Here is a 23,501-nt window from a genome sequence, read left to right as displayed (position 1 = left end):
CAAGCACAACAAATAGATTATTGGCTGTCAAAATTTGACCTGTTAAGCCAAATAATTACAACCATAGACTCCGGTAGAGGAGAGAAGGGCACGGGGAAATGACAACCCTTGGGAAATAAGAACATTTAAAAAAAATTATAAAACCAAGAAATATTCCAAACCAAATTTTGATAACTCAAAGCTCCTGGTAGGACTTGCCTTCTTGCACAATTTTCTGACGACGCTCAGAGTCCTATATATATATATATATATATATATATATATATATATATATATATATATATATATATATACATATATATGTATATATATATATATACATATATATGTATATATATATATATATATATATATATATATATATATATATATATATATATATATATATATATATATATATATATATATATATATATATATCGGACTCTTAGCGTCGTCAGGAAATTATATGAGTATATGAATATATACAGAATATATGAGTACGAAAGAATTTCTCAACCTAACTAGAAGTGATCGCGGATCTAATTCCGTCAATTCTCAGGAATATGCATGAGAATAATATTGTTGCGGTTAAGGTAAAAAGTGAGGCTAGTAGCTGGTTTGGTGTAAAATTACGAGTTAAGCACGACTGAGTCCTATCCCCGCTCATGTACGTAGAATTCATATGACCCCGACAGAGGAAGAATGTGTTAGATATCATACTAGGTAATTTTCACAGCCCTTCCCCCGATGCCGATTCGAAGGATGACTCCACTTCACTGCTTGATGCGACATTGGGTGAATGCGAATCGGGTCCCATCTTCACGGTCAAATGTCAAAATCTAATGCCTTTTGGTTTTGTTCAAGAAATGAAATACATTCTCAAAATTAATAGACTGAATTTTCATTTGGAATAGATCAGTTATGTGGTGCGTACATCGGACATGGAAGTACAAATCTGTCACACCACTTTGGTCTACTGTTCCCAATGGCATACAGTTGTTACTTAGTTCCAAATGGGTTAGTGCTAGTGTTATATTCCCAATGGCTAAAAAAAAAGGAAAAGATGAAAGCAAATTGAATTCGTATCGGCCGATCACGATAAAGTGCAGATTGCTAAGCTGACAGTTTTTGACGAAACAGAGGTTGGTTTCACACCAGACAATCAGTTTCTCTTTAAAGAAAGTTACAACCGTGAATATGCACACACTGATTGTTAATATTTCAGCTGAGGTCGCAGAGAAAGATGATATTGCAATTATGGCCAGTCACAATGGATCACGTGCGTTTGAATTAGCACAAACTTTACTTAGCATCAAAGATCGTGGACAAAATTGCTAAACTATACGTGTTCATAGGCATATGTACAATAAACAATATGTACAATATATAATTATTGAGGATCCAACGAGGGATGATTTCATAACTTGGAAGACTATAATACGTATTTGGAAACGTATTAGGCAGAGCAGTGCCTTCACCTCCTCTATGCAGCAAGTGTTTTGGAGGCGGAGACGAAAAGTTCAGAGGAAATTTATTGCCAATGAGTTGACCTACCGAATCTTAGCTACCTTCTGTTGAAGAGATTTTTGATATTTTATATATACAGTTTATGAAGAGTGGATTGAAATTTAACACTGATAAGAGTGAGGTTGGTGCAATTGGTAAAATGACTTAACGTCCCTCCCAGAATAATGTTCGTCGAGATAGTCATCTGGTACCACTAATGCCAAGCATCAGTTCATCTGATTTCAGATTGAATTCAGATATACCCGATAGCTTTTTTTGGCAATTTGCAGGTTCAAAGCTTTGTAAGACTTATATTCATTTGTTCTATGTAAAGATCAATATAAAAGAAGCATAATATCTAAAATTCATAATCTATAAGCTGCACCCAATTTGCTTTGACGCTATTTTGGAATGTCTACTATTTCTGAGTAGATGCTGCTGCGATCTTTTTCTTATATATATATATATATATATATATATATATATATATATATATATATATATATATATATATATATATATATATATATATATATATATATATATATATATATATATATATATATATATATATATATATATATATATATATATACAAGCTGTTGGGGTGGCGCTTCGTGCCACCCCAACACCTAGTTGGTGGGGGCGCTTCGCGCCCCCCCAAGCCCCCCGCGCGCGTAAGTCGTTACGCGCCATTGTAGTTGTGTCCCTGTGTCCCACCTGTGAATATAGATATATATATATATATATGTACATATATATATATATATATATATATATATATATATATATATATATATATATATATATATATATATATATATATATATATATATATATATATATATATATTTGTAACTACGTAAAACTTGCGAATATACAACATTCTTGTCTGTCCTATTGTCTGTGCATATAAATAGATTGTCAGATTTACCGACTCTTGAACATGCAACATATAATTGTCCATGGGAAAAACAATCTGTATTCAGATCTATACCTCATTATTCTAATGATTGCCCTTGAGCTTTGTTGATGGTGATTGCTAATCGAACATTCCCTGTGTCCCCGTCGTCATCTATATATCCCCCTGTGCCCCCCCCCCGGCGTCCCCGTTGTTGTTGTTTCCCTTTGTCCCGGTCGTCATTTGTGTCCCGGTGTCCCAGTCTGTAATTTCTCTTTGATTGTCGCGGACGTCATTTATATTCCCTGTGTCCCGGTCGTCATTTTTGTCCCAGTCGTCATTTGTGTTCCGGTGTCCCGGTCTGTAATTTCTCTTTGAGTGTCCTGGTTTAACCAAGAATCTCATAAGTTCTTAACCTTTAAAATCTCATGAGCTATAATGAAAGTTCTCAATTTCAAGCACCCTGAATATTGTTCCAACTTTGTTTCTTTCTTAGAGAAGCTCTTGGAAGCACTGAAAACGAACCAACCAGAAGTCACTGAAGCCCCAGTCTCCCCGTTCATGGATTTATTCAAGCGAACTTATATATGCATCCACATGAAAATAAATTAGGAGAGTTTTCTCTCTGTAGTTTCCCACTAGAACCAGTGGGAAGATGTTTGGCTAGAAATTAGTACTGTTCCAATACTTAAACAGGGTTTTCTATGAAAGAAGGGACGCATATATACTAGCCGTCCTACAGGCCTTAAATTGATGGGAAAAAGCAGATCGAGTACTCGTACTTCCCACAAGCCATCCAATTCCATTGTTTACCATTTTCCTTTTATTCTGTTATATCAATCTTTTTGTTATATGAAAACCAAGAGTATTATATTACGTAACAATTCAAAAAAACGCATATTGATTGTGTTTGGCAAAAAAAGCCTTTTTGTTTATCTGATGGTTGTATTGATTTTCGCTGCATTAATTGTGTATTTAGGAGAAACCACCTAAAATCCGAAAGGAGTCTGTTATAAAATCAAGGTGCTTATTTTCATAATAAGAAGAAGGAAAGTCTAAATTTCGGGCACAATTACAAGTCTACTTGAATAAAGGAGAAAATATGAATATGAGAGTATAATAGAAAATTTTATTATCATATTTTTTTTTAAGAAATTGATTTTTTTTTTTACTTCATTTTTTTAAAGAAATTGGTATCCTAGGATTTTCTGATCTAAAAAAACAATTTATACAGGTCAGAAGTTTGAAAAAATTCGTTAAAAGCCTCAAATTGGAAAAAAAAAATTATAAGTGACGTCATGTTTATGAATATATTCGAAAGGCATACATCTATCTCTATATATAAAAATAAGTTGTCTGTGTGTCTGTGTGTCGAGTGACGTCATGTCATCAGGTCGTCATGTCGTCATTATGACGATGACGTCATTAGAGGTGTTTAAGACATTCGTTCACTGAAAAATGTTTAATTGTAAAATGACTGAAGAACCTACGATGTCAACAGCCGAGGAAGCTGCTCAAAGAGTCTATGCCAAAAAACTTGCTGCTGATAGAGAAAGTAAGAAAAGAAAGCGTGCCGAGGAATCACAAGAGCAACGCGAAACCAGACTTGCTGCTAAAAGAAAAAGTGAAAAAAGAAGGCGTGCCGAGGAATCACAAGAACAGCAAGAAAACAGGCTTGCGGCTGATAGAGAAAGTAAGAACAGAAAGCGTGCCGAGGAATCACAAGAGCAACGCGAAACCAGACTTGCTGCTAAAAGAGAAAGTGAAAAAAGAAGGCGTGCCGATGAATCACAAGAACAGCAAGAAAACAGGCTTGCGGCTGATAGAGAAAGTAAGAAAAGGAAGCGTGCCGAGGAATCACAAGAGCAACCTGAAAATTATCGCCTGGCATTCAGGTACAGCCCAGTCGATGATTATAGCTTGAGTAGATGTGTTCAAATCGGGACTATGTCTAAAATTTGTCCCCATTGCAAGGCCTTGAAATTCAATGGTGAAACAATGGGAATGTGTTGCGCCTCAGGAAAAGTTAAACTTCCTCTATTGGCTGCACCAGAGCCATTGAAGACTTTGCTTACTGGAACTACGTCAGAATCTAAGCGTTTTTTATCACAGATCAGAAAATATAACTCATGTATCCAAATGACGTCGTTTGGTGCCTAAATCGAAAATCCAGATCCATTTTTGCCTACTTTCAAAGTAAAAGGGCAAATTTATCATAGAGTAGGGTCCCTTCTACCATTCTCAGGCGAGAATCATAAATTTTTACAATTGTACTTCATCAGTGATAGAAATTCTGAATTGAATGCACGTTGCGAAATTTCTCCCAACGTTGAAAGGACAATCGTTTCCCAATTGCAACATCTTTTCCACGAAAATAATAATTTAGTGCGTCTGTTCAAAACAGCCATCGATTTGATGCATACTGATATGCATAAAATTGTTATTTCCGCTGACAAAACGCCTCCTGGCCAACATGTGCGTAGATACAATGCTCCAACTATCGACGAAGTGGCAATCGTTATGGTCGGTGATCAGTTTTTACCTCGAGATATTATTCTTTATAAGCGAAACGCTCAGTTGGTAAGAATTGCTGAAACTCATCGAGCTACGATGCTCTACAATATCCTATCATTTTTTGGGATGGAGCCGACGGCTATCACTTTAATATTAAATTGATGAATCCAGCCACTAACAAAGAAATGAATAAGAAATGCAGTGCAATGCATTATTATTCCTATAGACTAATGATTCGGTAGGATGAAGACAATTATATTTTAAAATGCCGTCAATTGTTTCACCAATACGTCGTTGATATGTATGCAAAAATTGAATCAGAACGTTTGCTATATATCCGTCTGAATCAGACCAAGCTCCGCTCTGTACAATACATTCATTTGCGAGATGCAGTTGTAAATGACGGTAATACCACAAACGTTGGATGATTAACGATTTTACCTTCGTCATATGCTGGCAGTCCCCGTCATATGCATGAATATGCTCAACATGCTATTGCGTATGTTCGTCTCTATGGTCGTCCAGATTTATTTATTACATTTACATGTAATTAATCTTGGGAGGAGATACAGCAGCTTTTACTTCAAGGACAATCGGCGGTTCATAGACATGACATTACGGCCCGTGTCTTCCGGCAAAATTTGAAATCACTGATAAACTACATAGTAAAACTTGAAGTGTTTGGGTCAGTGCGATGCTGGATGTACTCAGTGGAATGGCAATAACGATGTTTGCCACACGCACATATACTAATCTGGCTACATTATAAAATTACTTCTAACGAAATTCATGATGTGATTTCCGCTGAAATACCTGATGAAAATGTCGATAAGGGGTGACGTCATGTTTGTCGACTGACGAAATTACAGACCGGGACATCGGGACACAAATGACGACCGGGACACCGGGACATAGGGAATATAAATGACGACCGGGACACTCAAAGAGAAAGCGACCGGGACACAAGGAATGTTCGATTAGCAATCACCATCAAAAAAGCACCAGGAAACAAATGACGACCGGGACACAGGGAATATAAATGACGACCAGGACACAGGGACATAACTACAACGGGGACGCCGGGGGCACAGGGGGATATATAAATGACGACGGGGAAACAAGGAATGTTCGATTAGCAATCACCATCAACAAAGCTCAAGGGCAATGATTAGAATCATGAGGTATAACTAAAAAAACTAAAAAAAGGTAAAAAACTAAAAACTAAAAAAAAGACCAATTCAAAAACGAATGTATATACAGACCGGGACACAAATGACGACCGGGACACCGGGACACAGGGAATATAAATGACGACCGGGACACTCAAAGAGAAATTACAGACTAGGACACCGGGACACAAATGACGACCGGGATACAGGGAATACAAATGACGACCGAGACACAGGGACACAACTACAACGGCGACGCCGGGAGGCACAGGAGGATATATAAATGACGACGGGGACACAGGGAATGTTCGATTAGCAATCACCATCAACAAAGCTCAAGGGCAATCATTAGAATCATGAGGTATAGATCTGAATACGGATTGTTTTTCCCATGGACAATTATATGTTGCATGTTCAAGAATCGGTAAACCTGACAATATATTTATATGCACAGACAATGGGACAGCATATAATTGGACAGACAATTGGGACAGCATATTCGCAAGTTTTACGTAGTTAAAAACATATATATATATATATATATATATATATATATATATATATATATATATATATATATATATATATATATATATATATATATCTGTATTCACAGGTGGGACACAGGGACACAACTACAATGGCGCGTAACTAATATGGCGCGTAACGACTTACGCGCGCGGGGGCGCTTGGGGGGGGGGCGAAGCGCCCCCACCAACTAGGTGTTGGGGTGGCTTGATGCGCCACCCCAACAGCTAGTACGTCATATTTGCCTCAGTAGTGGTTCTACCGTTTTCAGTGTCTATGATGCAGGCAAAATTACACAAGAAACAAATGATTGACAAGAGAAATCATATGATTGATGTCATATTTATGAGTACATTTCAGGAGAATAAATTATATCATCCCCCACCTAGAGTGAACGTATCGTTTTTATATCTACGACGCAGACGGCATATTGGAATCCATGGTTGGGGGCAAAGAGTTAGGATTTGAAGAGATTGGCGTGGCAGAGGAATGTGCGCAACTGTGCTGGCCCCTGGCGACATTGTGGTGCAATGAACCCTTAGTAATTCGTAATAATTCTTGGGAGATTAAATAAACATTTTCTATCTTCCTTTTAAAATTTTTCCTTTCTCATGTCGAAGGAACTTTTGACAGCAGATTGAGGTACAGTAATTTAACCAAGAACCTTTTAAGTTCTTAACCTTTGAAATCTTATGAGCTCTAATGAAGGTTCTCCATCTCAAGAAATCTGAATATTGTTCCAACTTTGTTTCTTTCTTAGAGAAGCTTTTGGAAGCACCGAAAACTAACCAACCAAAACTCTCTGAAGCCCAGGTCTTCCCGTTCATTGATTTATTCAGGCGAACTTATATATGCATCCACCTGATAATAAACTAGGAAAGTCTTCTCTCTGTAGCTTCCCACTGGGACCAGTGGGAAGATGTTTGGCTAGAAATTAGTTCTGTTCAATATTTAAACAGGCTTTTCTATGAAAGAAGGGCCATATAGGTACTAGCCAGCCTACAGACCTTAAATTGCCGGGAACAAGCAGCTCGAGTACTCGTACTTCTCACAAGCCATCCAATTCCATTGGTTATTATTTTCCTTTTGTTCTGTTATATCAATTTTTTTGTTATATGAAAACCAAGGGTTTTGTATTACTTAACAATTGCAGATGAAAAAACACATATTGATTATGTTGATGTTGATGGCAAAAAAAAACCATTTTGTTTATCTGATGGTTGTATTGCTTTTCGTTAAATTAATTGTGTATTCAGAATACACAATTTAGAATACACAGAACGCCCTGCTCTTTACGCTAAAGTTTTTTACTGTTTCATAAAGTAGAAATGAGAGCAAGAGTCAAGCTTTAGCGTATAGAGCTGGACGTCTAGAAGGGATCAGCCCCTTTCATACACGGAGTAATTTCTGCTCGTTTTAAGTTTTGATGTCGCTCCTTACTTTCAGTTAAAAAAACTATTTTTTTTATTTAATAATGTAAACAATGGGTGGATTGCACAACTTACAGCCCTTGCTCCAAGGACTTAGGTGGGAGAGGGGTGTTATCACAAGAGGTATAGTTATTCAACATTTCAAGCGTGTTAAATAAAATGCCTATCTCAAAATTTGGATAGAAAGTCTTAGGGGAAAAGGGATGTGGGAGGGGGCTTGATGCCCTTCAATCACTCTTGGCTTTTAGAAGAAACTAGAAAATTCGATTTCCATTTGAATGAGGCCCCTTCCGAAGATTCTATAACCGCTCCATACCATTGTGATTGTTTAGCTTCTATTGACCTTGAATTAGTACTTGCTCCATCCGGGTTGGTGACAAACCCGGTTCAATTATGAGCTAATAAACTTACCATTTTCTATTACCAAACCATTATGGCATCCTTTTGTTCTTTTCCTGCTTGTCCCCCCGTAAAACCAATAAATTGAACAACTTTTCAACTTACATTGAACTACGTTTCCTTTGGAATTTCTTCCATGCAATCTGCTGAGTTTAAAGCTCCACTACTTGAATATTCCTTTCTCTGTTGGTTTTCCTTAGTGTCTTATTATATTTGAGTAATAAAAATATGTTCTCTAATATAAGGTCAATATGAAGAAAAAATTAATGACTTACTCCTAATGTGTTTTTCTTTGGCGGGAACTTCGACATTATTTATTGCCTTGGATATTGAAGAAATCTGAAAATAAAACAAATTATAGAATAAGATCTATAAAAATAAGACTACAAATGTTTCAAAGATTAGGCATGTACAAGGGGCGGACGCATTCTGACCCATACCCCACTCTTCTCTGAAATTCTGAGATTTGGGTAACCTTTACAATATCTTCCAATTAATTAACCTTTTTTGGCATTTTTTTTAAGTCTAAAATTTAGACTCTGAACAGTAACAGGTACCATACAAAGGAAACTAGTTAACCAGAATCACATGTACCCAAAGATTTGTGGAAAAAGCCTTTCAGGAATTGTGGAACAGCCTTTAGAAAATTGTTTTTATTGCCTCTTCCACCCGCTGAGGATAAAACACATGTGCACTTACCCCCTACAACATTTGGGTTTTACGTACTTATTATGTGTGCATTATGTAGCTTACAATTATAGCTAAAGAACATGAACAATCATGGTTGCAGCCATAGCTGTGACCCAATAAAGGGCAAACCAGAGTCCATAGTAACCAAAAGTTTATGAACATGTTTTGAAAAGATTGGTGAGAGAACTGATCCTGCATGTGGTTTTGAAAGAACAGGAATCGTGGATTAAAATTTACTAATTTCATGGCCAGTGAAAGACTGTTGATTGCCTTGTACATCTCTGTTTTACTTGTTACAGGATACTTAAAAACGTTTCTGCTGGTATTAATATTTTGTTCAAAGATTTTGTGTCTCCAGAAAAAGTAGTTGATTTTCAGAATTTTGCAAATTTAGGGAAGTATTAAGATCCGGTTTATTTAAAACTATGCTGCAGATACATGTTGCATAAACTGCAAAGCAGTAACTTTTTTTCGTTTTAAATATCATCTCTTTTCTTTTGTTTCCACCAGGAAAACATTGTTTTTTAAGTATCTTAGGTAAAGAATTCATATTTCAAGGCAATTGACTTGAAAAATTACCCAAGAATTACCACCAAAGTTGATAATACCTTAGAAGATGGTCCCAAGAGAAGTTCAATGCAAAGTTCTATAAAGACACGTTCTAATTAATAAATGTAATATAGCTGACATACAACTAACGTTGGAATGAGAGCTTCCTACATAAGCTCTCAAGTACTGCTCTTGATGGCCTTTCTCCTTATAATCGTCTTTTCAAATTTCTTCTAATGTAAATATTTTTCGTTTTTGTATGCTTTGTATTTTGTTTGCATTTTATTTTTTATTTTTTTACTCAATATTCTAAATCTTATAGTACAGTATTTTTGTGGGTAATAGATAAATCATTACTGCAATTGTGATTGTCTTTCTTTTTCTTTTGTTGTTGATGAAAAAAATGTTTTGTATGCTGATATTTATTCCTTAAAATCTTAATTAGTTTTTGAAGGGGCAAAATTCTAGTTAATTGACTTCTTGCTATCTCGGAAAGTGTTTAAGTTAGGAAAATGAAACTTTCAGGGATGGGTCTACAGGCTAAAGTATGTCCCGGGGAGGTATTTTAAAGTACCCACCTCCACTCCTTCTCCCTCTAGAGGGCCCTGAAATTTGCCTGCAAGACAGGTCTATACCTATTGAAAATTTGACAAAACAACATTTTACCTAAATTTTCAGTTACTAGTTACTTTTTCTCTGCCTTTAGTTCTGAAAAATGTAATTCCTGTTATTTGAGTAGAATTTTGAGCCATATCAATGTTTTTTGTTGTTTTTTTCTTAAAGTTATAAAAGTGAAAACAATTAAAACAAAGTTTTTTCAGTAAAGTGTAAATTAGATTCTGGCTTTTAGAAAGCATAGGGGTTTTGAACCTTACTCATGTTAGTCTCTGCTCGTTTTGAGTTTGACTTGGTTATTTATTGTAATTTCTGTTCGTTTTGGGTTTCATTTATTTATTGATGCTAATTGGTGGTAGTTATATACTTGGTAGATTATTTGATAATTTTTTTTTTGTTCATTTTTGGTTTAATGGAGTTCTTTACTTTTTTTGAAGAACTTGTTTTGTGGAAAAAGTTTTTTCAATTAATTTCTGTTCTTTTTGTACTGACATAGTCTTTTTCAGGGAAAAATTAAATAACAGTTTGAATCTTTCTGGTTTTTCTTTAAGAATTTATAGTTCGACATACTAACTTTTTCAGCAATTTTTAAAAACATAACCCCTTTTGAGAATCATGACACAAATAGTAGTATTTAATTTAGGCATATACATCCTCTAGATGACCTACTAAATAAAACTTAATACGATTCCCAAAAAAAATATATCTATGCACAGCCTGGATATACTTAAAAAAAGGTAAAGAAGGTAAAGGATACGGCATTAGACTTTACAGTCCGTACCGGCGGTGCTGATCTCCGTTTCTTGGCCCTTCAGCCAGGAAGTGCAATGGGGGGTTGGGGGCCAGCCATCCTGTGCTTTCGCACACCCTTCCTGTTTACCTTCCCCAGATTTCTCCAGGTACCCATTTAGAGCTGGGTCGACTCTGGCTAAGCTTACAGAGTCACGCCACTGACCCCCGTCCTAAACTGAGGAATTGGGTACACCGGGATTCGAACCCGCGTCCTCTCAGACAAGGGATCCCGTGGATATACTTACACTCTTTTGACTTAGTAAAATATCAAGAGAGACAGTAGTAATGGAAGCAGCCCCGAGAGTTTGAGCTTAATACCTTTAGTCATTCTTGGTATATTGCTGAGATGTCTTATTGGCAACCAGCATACAAACAATGCGTTTTGATTTAATTCTTAAAGCAACATTTAGTTTTTAAGCATAAAGGGCAAATTATATAACTCTGGGGGGGGGATGACCTACCCAATAGCCCTACAGATATAGTTACTAGACTGTTCAGCTATGCTGAACAAAATGGCTGTCTTAAAATATTGATTAGAAGTACCTGGAAAATTATAAGCTAAAGAACAGGGCTGATTGCCCTCCAATCCCTTTAGACTCCTAAGAGGACACTAGAACTTTTAATTTTAAATCAAGTTAGCTCCTTGAAAATATCAATGATATTACTAGCTATGAAAGAGCATCGCTGTCTATGTCCTTATATGCCCTGTATTACTTACATGCCCTTTTAATACCTGCATGCATATAGTTTTTTCATTTAATTGAAACTCCCCCTAAACATTCCCTAAAAGTTTCAACGTTTCATTGCCATTAGTGATTGAATAAACCGGAACGGATCCACTCTCTTTGGGGCAGTTGGAGAGGAGGGTTAATTCTGAAAAATTAGAAAAAATGAGGTATTTTTAACTTACGAAGAAATGATCGGATCTTTATGACATTCCATATATAGAAGAACCTCGTAACTCAGATCTGTTATTTTAAATCCCGACCGGATCCAGTGTCAATGGGGGGGGGACGGAAATCTTGGAAAACGATTAAAGCGGAGAGATCAGGATGAAACTTGGTGGGAAGAATAAGCACAAGTCCAAGATAAGTGACAGACATAACGGACCGTATCCTCTCCCTTTGGTGGAGTTGGGGGGGGGAGTAATCCGAACAAATTAGAAAAAATGAGGTATTTGTAACTTACCAACGGGTAATCAGATATTAATAAAAATTTGATATTTAGAAGGATCTTCTGCTTTAGAACTCTCATTTTAAATCCCGACCAGAACCAGTGACATTGGGGAGAGTTGGAGGGGGAAACCGGAAATCTTGGAAAACACTTAGAGAGAAGAGATCGGGATGAAACTTGATGGGAAGAATAAGCACAAGTTATAGATATGTGATCGACATAATTGGAACGGATCCGTTCTCTTTGGGAGAGCTGCGGGTTGTTAATTTGGAAAAATTAAAAAAATTGAGGTATTTTTAACTTAAGAACGGGTGACCGGAAAATCTTAATGAAATTAAATAAAAAAACAAGTTTTTTTAACTGAAAGTAAGGAGCGAAATTAAAACTTAAAACGAACAGAAATTACTCCGTATATGAAAGGGGTTTTTCCTCCTCAACCCCCCCCCCCTCTTTACACTAAAGTTTGACTCTTTCTCTTAATTCTACCTTTTAAAACAGTAAAAAACTTAATCATAAAGAGCGGGGCGTTGAGGAGGAAAAACCCCTTTCATATACGGAGTAATTTCTGTTCGTTTTAAGTTTTAATGTCGCTCCTTACTTTCAGTTAAAAAAAAATTGTTTTTTTTTATTTAATTTCTGAACATTTTTGATTTAATGCATGTTTTTATTTTGGCTCTCCGCACATAAATAATTAAAACGAAATTTGAATATTAATTTTGTTTGGCTAAATGGCTTTCTCATAGTTTTAATCGGAAGATTTTGAGAATAAAGGAGCGGGGGAGGAGGGCTAGTTGCCCTCCAATTTTTTGATTACTTAAAAAGGCAACTAGAACTTCTAATTTTTAACGAACGTTTTCATTAGTAAACAATATGCGTAACTTACAAATTAACTTACGAAACGAACTTCTATATTCGTATGTTTTTATTACGAACATGAGGGGATTCACCCCCTCGTCAATACATCGCTCTTTACACTAAAACTTGACTTTTGTCCAAATTCCTTAAGAATGACCCCTGAATCACAAAGGCCATAGAATAAATAGTTGAAATTACTAAAAATACTTTAGCGTAAAGAGCGAGATAATACGAGGAGGTGAACCTCTCATATGTGTAATAATTTCTGTTCGTTTTAAGTTTTAATGCTGCTCCTTATTTTCAGTTGAAAAAAACTGTTCATAATTATTTTTTAATTGTTTTTTTTAAATAATGCTAGAAAGTCCTGCCCCCCTTCATTGAAATTTTCTTCCCCCATGACAAATTCCTCCATGGAAAGATCCTTCCATGTACCCCCCCCCCTCAGTTTCTCTCCCCCCCAAACCAAAAAAAAATCCCCTGAAAACGTCTGTACACTTCCCAATAGCCATTAGTATATGTAAACAACGGTCAAAGTTTGTAACTTGCAGCCCCTCCCACGGGGACTGCGGGGAAGTAAGTCGTCCCCAAGGACATAGTTATTAGGTTTTTCAACTATGGTGAATAAAATGGCTATCTCAGAATTTTGATCCGGTAACTTTGGGGAAAAAATGAGCGTGTGAGGGGGCCTAGGTGCCCTCTAATTTTTTGGTCACTTAAAAAGGACACTAGAGCTTTTAATTTCCTTAAAATGAGCCCTCTCGCGACATTCTAGGACCACTGAGTCGATACGATCACCCCTGGGGAAAAAAACAACAAAAAAACAAATAAACACGCATCCGTGATCTGTCTTCTAAAAAAAAATGCGAAATTCCACATTTTTGTAGATAGGAGCTTGAAACTTCTAAAATAGGGCTCTCTGATACGCTGAATCTGATGGTGTGATATTCGTTAAGATTTTTAGGGGGCTTTCCCCCTATTTTCTAAAATAAGGCAAATTCTCTCAGGGTCGTAACTTTTGATGGGTAAGACTAAACTTGATGAAACTTATATATTTAAAATCAGCATTAAAATGCAATTCTTTAGATGTCACTATACCTATGAAATAAAACAGCAGGACTTGAAATAAAACCGTTTTCAGTAAAGCAACAGCTTAGGATGCATTAATCCTACTCCTGTTTGTGATACATTCTATTTGTTTTAAATTTGATCTCAATTATTCATCGACAGTGTTTTTTTTAAGTTTTGATTATCATTTGAGTTCAGTTTTGATTGTCTTTGGTTCTATATTTTTTTATTTTTGAAAAAAGATCATTTGATTGAAAATGATAGCACTTATTTACTGAGTGTTCAGTATTGTAATCAAAGGCAGCACAATAGCGCTACCTAAGTAAAGAGTTGTGCCCACAAAAAAATGTGGGCACACATTTTTTTGGGGGGAGGGGGTTTTGTGTAGTTTGTCTTAAACCAGGGCACTTCGTATCAAAAGAGTTGTCGAAGAAATTTCCAAAAGGATTCATTCAATTGTAAACTGAAAGGACTAGTGACCTTTTGAAGAGTCGAAAGCGATTGGAGGGTAACTAACCCCCCTCCACGCCCAACATTTCCTTTCTTTAACCATTTCCTATTTCCATTTCTCCTACACATCCAATCAAAATTTTGTTTAACGTATTTGAAAGGTCCCGTAATTATGTCTTTGAGGATGAAATCCCCCCAGAGCCCTTAGGGCAAGGGTTGCAAGTTATGTCTTGGGGGCAGAACAGGTTTATATAGAAAGGGTGCTGTATTTCAAGGTCCGATGAAATGCTTGCTGTAAAAGAACAAGAGCTAAGAGCTCATATGGCACTTGTGACGAGGTCGGAAGAGCCAAGAGCCAAGAACTCATATGGTATGAGCTCTAGCAACATTCTAAGAATCGATAGATTGCTTTGAAAGGAAAATCAGAGGCTTAATGCCTGTCGGGGTTTAAAATACGAGCTCTGGGTCACGGGGTCCTTCTAAATATCGAAATTCATTAAGATCCGATCACCCATTCGTTAGATACCTCGATTTTCACGTTTTCCAAGAATTCCGGTTTCCCCCTCCAACTCCCATCAATGTCACCGGATCTGGTCGGGATTTAAAATGAGAGTTCTAAAGCCCAAGATCCTTCTAGATATCAAATTTCATTAAGATCTGATCACCCGTTCATAAGTTGCAAATACCTCATTTTTTTCTAGTTTTCCGAATTACCCCCCCCCAGCTCTACCAATGAGTGCGGATCCGGTCCGGTTATGTCAGTCAACTATCTTGGACTTGTGCTTATTCTTTCCACCAAATTTCATCCTGATTTCTCCGCTTTAACCGTTTTCCAAGATTCCCCCCAGTCCCTGTTCCCAATGTTCCGGTCCCTGATACACCTGCCAAATTTCATCGGAAGAGTGATCTGATCTTAATGAAATTTGAAGTTTGGAAGGATATCGTGTTTCAGAGCTCTTATTTTAAATCCCGACTGGATCCGGTGACATTGAGGGGAACTGAGGGGGAAGCCTAAAATCTTGGAAAACGCTTAGAGTGGAGGAATCGGGATAAAACTTGGTGAGGAAAATAATCGGAAGTCCTAGATACGTGATTGACATAACCGGAACAGATCTACTCTCTTTGGGGGAGTTGGGGGGGGGGGGGTAATTCTGAATAAATTAGAAAAATGAGGTATTTTTAACTTACGAAGGAGTGATCGGATCTTAATGAAATTTGAAGCTTGGAAGGATATCGAGTCTCAGAGCTCTTATTTTAAGTTCCGACTGGATCTGGTGACTTTGGGGGGAATTGAAGGGGGAACCTAAAATCTTGGAAAACGCTTAGAGTGGAGGGATCGGGATGAAACTTGGCGGGAAAAATAAGCACAAGTCCCAGATACGTGATTGACATAACCGGGACGGATCCGCTCTCTTTGGGGGAGTGGGGGGGAGGGTTAATTATGAAAAATTAGAAAAATGAGGTATTTTTAACTTACAAAGGAGTGACCGGATCTTAATGAAATTTGATTTTTGGAAGGATATCATGTCTCCGAGCTCTTATATTAAATTTCAACCTTATTCGGTGAAGGGGATGTTGGGGAGGGGAACCTAAACTCTTGGAAAATACTTAGAGTGGAGGGATCGGGATGAAACTTGGTGGGAAAAATAAGTACAAGTCCTAAATACGGGATTGACATAACCGGAACGGATCTGCTCTCTTTGGGGGAGTTGGGGGGAGAGGGTTAATTCTAAAAATTAGAAAAAAATGAGGTATTTTTAACATGCGAAAGAAAGACCGTATCTTAATGAAATTTCATATTTAGAAGGACCTCGAAACTTAGATGTCTTATTTTTTATCCCGACCGGGTCCAGTGTCATTAGGGGGGGGGGGCGAAAATCTTGGAAAACGCTTAAAGCGGAGAGATCAGGATGAAACTTGGTGGAAAGAATAAGCACAAGTCCAAGATAGGTAACTGACATAACCGGACCGGATCCGCTCTCTTTGGTAGAGCTGGGGGGGGGGGGGGTATTCCGAAAAATTAGAAAAAAATGAGGTATTTGTAACTTACGAACGGTTGATCAGATCTTAATAAAATTTGATATCTAGAAGGATCTTTTGCTTTAAAACTCCCATTTTAAATCCCGACCAGGTCTGGTGACATTGAAGAGAGTTGGAGGGGGAAGTCAGAATTCTTGGGAAAACGTGAAATCGAGGTATCTTATGAATGGTTGATCGGATCTCAATGAAACTTGATATATAGAAGAAGAAGTTATGTCTCAGATGCTCCATTTTCAATTCGAATCGGATCCGGGGACATAGAGGGTTGGAGGGGGGAAACCGAAATCTTGGAAAACGCTTAGAGTGGAGATATCGGGATGAAACTTGATGGGAAGAATAAGCATAAGTTATAGGTACGAGATCGACATAATTGGTACGGATCCGTTCTCTTTGGAGGAGCTGGGGGTTGTTAATTTGGAAAAGTTAGAAAAATTGAGGTATTTTTAACTTAAGAACAGGTGACCAGATCTTAGTGAAATTTGATATGGAGGTCATGTCTCAGAGCTCTTATTTCAAATCCCGACCAGATCTGTTGACATTTGGGGGGAGCTGGAGGGGGAAACCAAAAATCTTGGAAAATGCTTATAAATGTCGTAGATACGTGACTGGCGCACCCGTACTGGATCCGCTCTCTTTGGGAGAGTTGAATGGTGGGGTTCAGTGCTTGGGGCGAGTTTGGTGCTTCTGGACGTGCTAGGACGATGAAAATTGGTAGGCGTGTCAGGGAGCTGTACAAATTGATTTGATAAAGTCGTTTTCCCCGATTCGAACATCTGGGGGCTTAAGGGAGAGGAAAAACTAGAAAAATTGAGGTATTTTTAACTTGCGAGTGGGTGATCGGATCTTAATGAATTTTGATATTTAGAAGGACCTCGTGACTCGGAGCTCTTGTTTTAAATCCCGACCGGCATTAAGCCTCTGATTTTCCTTTTAAAGCAATCTTTTGATTCTTAGAATTTTGCTAGAGCTCATACCATATGAGCTCTTGGCTCTTACGACCTCGTCACAAGTGCCATATGAGCTCTTAGCTCTTGTTTTTTTTCTAACACATTTTATCCCCGTTTATCGCTTGTTATCAATCACATCATTTTTATTTTCAATTTTAACACTTTTTGTGCCCTTTTATAGCATATAGAACAAATTTGAAAAATATAGTTTTCGCTATTTATACTTTGTGCTTTTTCTTTGATGCCTAGAAAAAAGTCTCTGTTGTAACAAAAATGCTTGTTTGTTAATACAAGTGAAAATAAAATTTTTCCACTCTAGTTTCTCCTGATTTCTTATCATCATTTTTAGCTTTCCCTTCCCAGTACAAAAAAAAGAAGTTATGTTGAGTGGGACTAGACTAGTCTAGATTGATGACAAGAATAAAACCTACACAAATATTTCAAATACATATTGAACTTCAGTTTTCAGTGAAGAATAGGAACTAATTGAAAAACACTAAAGCAAATAATTAAAAAAACTTCCAGGTTTTTAACAAGCTTTATCATTATTGAGATTGCAAGTATCTTAACTTACAAATGACCCTCAGTCCAAGAGATGGAACTCCATAAAATACAAGAGATCGTAACAAAGAAGATAAATTACTATTTATCTTCTTATATAGAAGATAAATTCTTCTTATATCTTCTTATAAAATAAATTCTTCTTATAAAAGAAGATAAATTCTTCTTATATCCAACCTTGTGGGCTTTCCAGTCAACACTATTTTGTCCACTAGTTTATTTTGACTTATTTGAGGCTCTGGATTCATTCCTGAGACTTTATAAATCAACTTCGTAACTAATTTTCAAGATAGACAAAAGTCATCCAGCATATTACCCAAAAATTCACTTGTGAAAAGTCGAAGGTTTGAAATAAAATCACAAGGAATTAAATAGAAATCTGATAATACTCTTTGTGGGTAATATTTAATTGTTTTTATATTTTTTTATTAAAAAAAAAATCCAGAAACCTTACTACTCTACAAACAAACATAGGGGACGTTCTATTTAATACACCTGGAAGTATCATTTCATTATTTCCAAAAATCACAAGGAATTAAATAGAAACTTAATAATACTCTTTGGGGAAGTATTTTCCCAAGAATCCAAACTTAGAGGATCTATCTCAAGATCTTGGGAGATGCTTTAAGGAATGGCAGCCCTAGCAAAATAGGCAGCCTGGCACAAAAGGCTGTTGGCAGCCTTAGCAAAACTGACTTCTGTGAAAAGAACTCCTAAGAAAATGGTCAAAACTTTTGTTTTTCAGGCACAAATCCCACTTTTTGTTCAATTTTCTTATGAATGCAAGAATGCAAGATCACACTAAGTGCCTTGACACTAAATATCCAAAATTTTAAGAAGACAATTTATAATCATGGCTCAAATAAAATATGCAATAATTTAATAACTAAAACAAGACATATACAAGAGCAACAAAATGGTGCAAGGGGCTAAAGATACTACTTCGGTGCCACAAAACACAATAATAGTAGCAAGTCATTACGCTTGATAACTATACATAAAGAAAGAGAAAATGACAAGGTATGTGTTAGCGCAGAAATCGAGGCCGTCATGAGTATAGTGTAATACATTGGGAAGAGTTTTTGGGATGAACTTAAAACCTACCGGCCCTGTTGGGCGGGAGGGGGACAGAGCAAGAAAAATTTACACATGCTTTTGAGGAAAAAAGAGTTAACTGATTTTCTTTCCAATCCAAGCAGAGATATCGTTTGGCAGTATAAGCTTCTATGAGATTTGTAAATTATGCATGGTTAATCAACAAAATAGATATAAAGGCACTGGGTTATCCAGATTTGGCAGACCATCAAAATGGCATATATGTGATATTTTAAAAATGGCTTACAGCAAGAAATTTACATTTTTAAAAAAAATTGAGGGAGGAGTAGATGCTGAATAGTGGCTTTGAGAAAAGGTAGATCTAGATCAAAACACACTATACGCATCCAGATTATCAAAACAGAATGTCTTGAAAATAGAGATTAACAGCTAAAGGTATACAGTTGATGTAGTATTTTTATATTACGTTGTATGAAAGTTTCATGTTATGTTTTTTATAGGTAGCCTGGGTCAATAAACCTATTCAATAGACAACATTACATGGTGTCAGAAGTGGGATCTGAATAACAATGGATGTCCTTCAGCCATCAATAAACTGGGAGGTCAACTCCCTTTCAGAGGAATGGGACCGCTTTGAAGAACACGCTAAGCTGATGTTTGCAGGGCCACTTTCAGGCAAAACAGAAAAAGTATAGTGTGCCTACCTACTCATCTGGGCTGGAGCAAAAGGTCGGGAAATATTCAACACCTTCAACGTCGCGCCTGAAGAGCTGCATAAAATTGAACCTTACCTCGCTAACTTCAAAGCATATGCTTCACCTCAGAAGAACACAGTTTTTGCACGATACCTGTTCCAGAAGCGAGACCAAAACGACACAGAGACTGTGGAAAAATACATCACAGATCTAAAGACATTAGTGAAACCATGCTCCTACTCAGACCCAGATGAAATGGTTCGGAACCGAATTGTATGTGGAATCCAAAACCAAAACGTGCGTGAAAAGCTCTTGGCTGAAGGTGATGAACTCACACTGGATAAAGCAACCTTTATGTGCAGAAGCCACGAAGCGACCCAGGCTCAACTCAAGACATTCAACGGAACGAGACCAGCCCCCATCAAACAAGAGATCGACGCTATATTTCGCTACCAAAACCGGAACAGTGGTAGAAACAAACAAACAGAAGCAAGCAGCTCCAAGAGTAGAGCATGCTACTTCTGTGGCGGAACATACTCCCCCTCACACATCTGTCCTGCAAAAGTGGAAAACCTGCTCCATATGCAAAAAGACCAACCCCTTTGCCAGGGTCTGTCGAAGTAAGACAGTCAGTGCAGTTGATGAAGACGCCGCAGATACAAACCCCAGCGACGAAACTGTTTTCCTTTACTCCATCGAGCAAAGTAAGAACAAAGACGAAGCAGTTATTCCACTGACTATCAACAACCAGTTCCCTGTACAATTTAAGATCGACACAGGAGCCCAGGTGAATATCATCCCAAAGAAGTATTTTGACCTCATCACGCCAAAGCCCACCATGAAACCCACCAATAAGCACCTCACAAGCTATTGTGGAGCACGGATCCCAGTAACAGGAGTCTGTGAACTATCCTGTAGGTACAAAGACAACGTGAGCAGCACGCAGCAGTTCTACGTAGTCGAGACCTCATCCTCCCCAATCATTGGCTACCGTTCTAGCCTCAACCTGGACCTGATCAAGCTAGTCCTAAACATAGACGTAGCAACCTCTCAAGTACCGCACCTGAAGGAAAAGTACAAAGAAGTATTCAGAGGAATTGGAAAGCTGGACGGAGAATGCAACATACACCTAAAGGATAACGCTACGCCAACCGTCTACCCAGCCCGACGAGTCCCCGCCGCTATGCAGGATAAGCTCAAGACAGAGCTCAGTCGCCTAGAAAGCCTAGGTATCATAGAAAAAGTAGTGACCCCGACCGAATGGGTTAACTCAATGGTAATGGTAGAAAAGAAGGACGGCTCCATAAGACTATGCATAGATCCAGTTGATCTAAATAAGTCCATCAAGCGACCGCACTACCCGATTCCCACTCTGGACGATGTCACCTCGAAGCTACAAGGAGCCAAAGTATTCACCAAACTTGATGCCCGATCCGGTTACTGGTCCATTCTGCTGTCTGACGACTCTTCTTATCTCATGACATTCAGCACGATATAGGGAAGATACAGTTTCAAGCGAATGCCCTTCGGAATCATCTCAGCCCAAGATGAATTTCAGCGGCGAATGGAAGACGCTTTCAAAGGCCTAGAAGGATTCGAAATCATCATTGACGACATGATCGTGTATGGCGATACCCAAGAAGAACACGACAAACGCCTAGCAGCAATATTGGAACGCGCCCTTGTCAAGGGCATCCGATTCAACGAAGAGAAGTGCGAGTTCTCAGTATCCAGAGTAAAGTACTTCGGACACGTCATAAGCTCTGAAGGAATGCAGCCAGACCCCGATAAGATCCGTGCCATAAACAACATGCCAAGCCCATCATGCCGAGAAGAACTCCAAACACTTCTTGGGATGATCAATTACTTAGCCAAGTACATACCAAGTCTCTCAACAAAGAACAAAAAACTCCGTGACCTGACTAAAGCAGACCCGTTCATCTGGGAAGAGGAACACACGCAGATCCTAGAAGACTTGAAGAGCTCCATAGTATCCAACACCCCGTTCTTCAACCACAAGAGTAACAACGTGGAACTCATAGTTGACGCCTCTAGCCACGGACTTGGTGCACACCTGGTCTCGGAGGGGAAAGTCACAGCTTACGCATCGAGATCGCTCAGTAAAACAGAGCAGAAATATTCCCAGCTAGAAAAAGAGCTGTACGCCATCGTATTTGGCTGCAAACATTTCCACCATTATCTCTATGGCCGGCATGTCGAAGTTACTACTGACGACCGCCCACTCGAAACGGTGGTGGCAAACCCTATCCACAAGGCCCCACCCCGAGTACAGAGATTAATGCTCCAGCTCCAGCCTTATGACCTTAGCCTGAAGTTCCGACCGGGCTCAGAAATTCCTGTAGCCGATGCTCTATCCCGCCTACACCTGGGCGATGCGGATCCAACACTGGAAGAAAGTCTAGATGTCTACGTACATCAAGTTGTACAAAACCTACCTGCCAGTGACCAGAAGCTCGAAGAGATCCGGGTGGAAACAACAAAGGATTCAGAACTGAGTACCCTGATCAAAACGGTCCAAGCGGGGTGGCCGAGTGCAAGAAAAGACTGCCCAACCAACATCCTAGCATACTGGAACTTGCAGCATGAACTCTCCTTCGAAAAAGGCATCCTACTCAAAGGAGAAAGGCTGATCATCCCCAAGAATATGCAGGCAGCTACACTACAGCAGTTACACACAGCCCATCTCGGAATCGAGAAAACGAAACAACGAGCCAGAATGCTAGTATATTGGCCAGGACTCAACGCAGACGTCGAGCGCTACATAGCGAAGTGCCAAACATGCGCCAACAACATGCCAAGTAATTCAAAGGAACCGATGATAAACCAAAACATCGAGACGCTGCCGTGGCAAAAGGTTGCGACCGATCTCTTCGAATGGAAAAGCACCAGTTTCTTGGTAACCGTCGACTACCACAGCCGTTTTTTCGAAATCGACAAGCTTCCGACGACCTCATCCAGTGCAGTCATCACGAAACTCAAGGCCCATTTCGCCCGACACGGCATACCGTCTCAGCTAATGTCAGACAACGGACCTCAGTTCACATCGAGAGAATTCACCGATTTTGCCAAGACGTGGGGAATCTCACTAACCACGTCCAGCCCAGGATACCCAAAATCCAACGGACTGATCGAGAAGGCGGTACAAATCTCAAAAAACATCATGACGAAAGCGACAGAAAACGGAGAAGACCCCTTCCTGGGTATACTAGAGTATAGGAATACACCAGTCAACGGGTTCGCGTCACCAGCCCAGCTCCTAATGTCGCGTCAGCTAAGATCCATCCTGCCGTGCACCTCACAACACCTCAAGAAGAAAGTCATTCCGACCACACAGTTCACCCGACGAAGAACTGAAATGCAGAAACGCCAAAAGCTGTATCATGACAAATCAGCTAGATCACTGAAACAACTCACCCCTGGAGACGCGGTTTACGTACAGAAGACACCCGACGGACCATGGAGTCAGGCTGTTGTGCTATCCCATGCAGGACAGCCACGATCCTACCGGGTGCGTACCAACGAAGGTTCCGTACTAAGGAGAAACCGTAAACATCTCACAGCCC

The 23,501-nt window shown here is 38.5% G+C and overlaps 1 protein-coding gene across 3 annotated transcripts in view; it reads right to left on the bottom strand.

The window, feature by feature from the left end:
- Nucleotides 1-23,501, bottom strand: part of LOC136033602 (huntingtin-interacting protein 1-like) — a 166,042-nt gene that overhangs the window by 123,086 nt on the left and 19,455 nt on the right. For all 3 annotated transcript variants that reach the window (XM_065714382.1, XM_065714385.1, XM_065714383.1), the window contains exon 2: nucleotides 8,705-8,768. In XM_065714382.1, coding sequence (XP_065570454.1) covers nucleotides 8,705-8,768 — 64 coding nt within the window. The remainder of the gene's footprint in view (nucleotides 1-8,704; nucleotides 8,769-23,501) is intronic.

Source organism: Artemia franciscana, chromosome 12 (assembly GCF_032884065.1).
Source record: "Artemia franciscana chromosome 12, ASM3288406v1, whole genome shotgun sequence".
In the NCBI taxonomy this organism is placed as follows: domain Eukaryota; kingdom Metazoa; phylum Arthropoda; class Branchiopoda; order Anostraca; family Artemiidae; genus Artemia; species Artemia franciscana.
The sequence above is the reverse complement of the archived record's forward strand: the minus strand, read 5'-3'. Positions and strand labels throughout refer to the sequence as shown.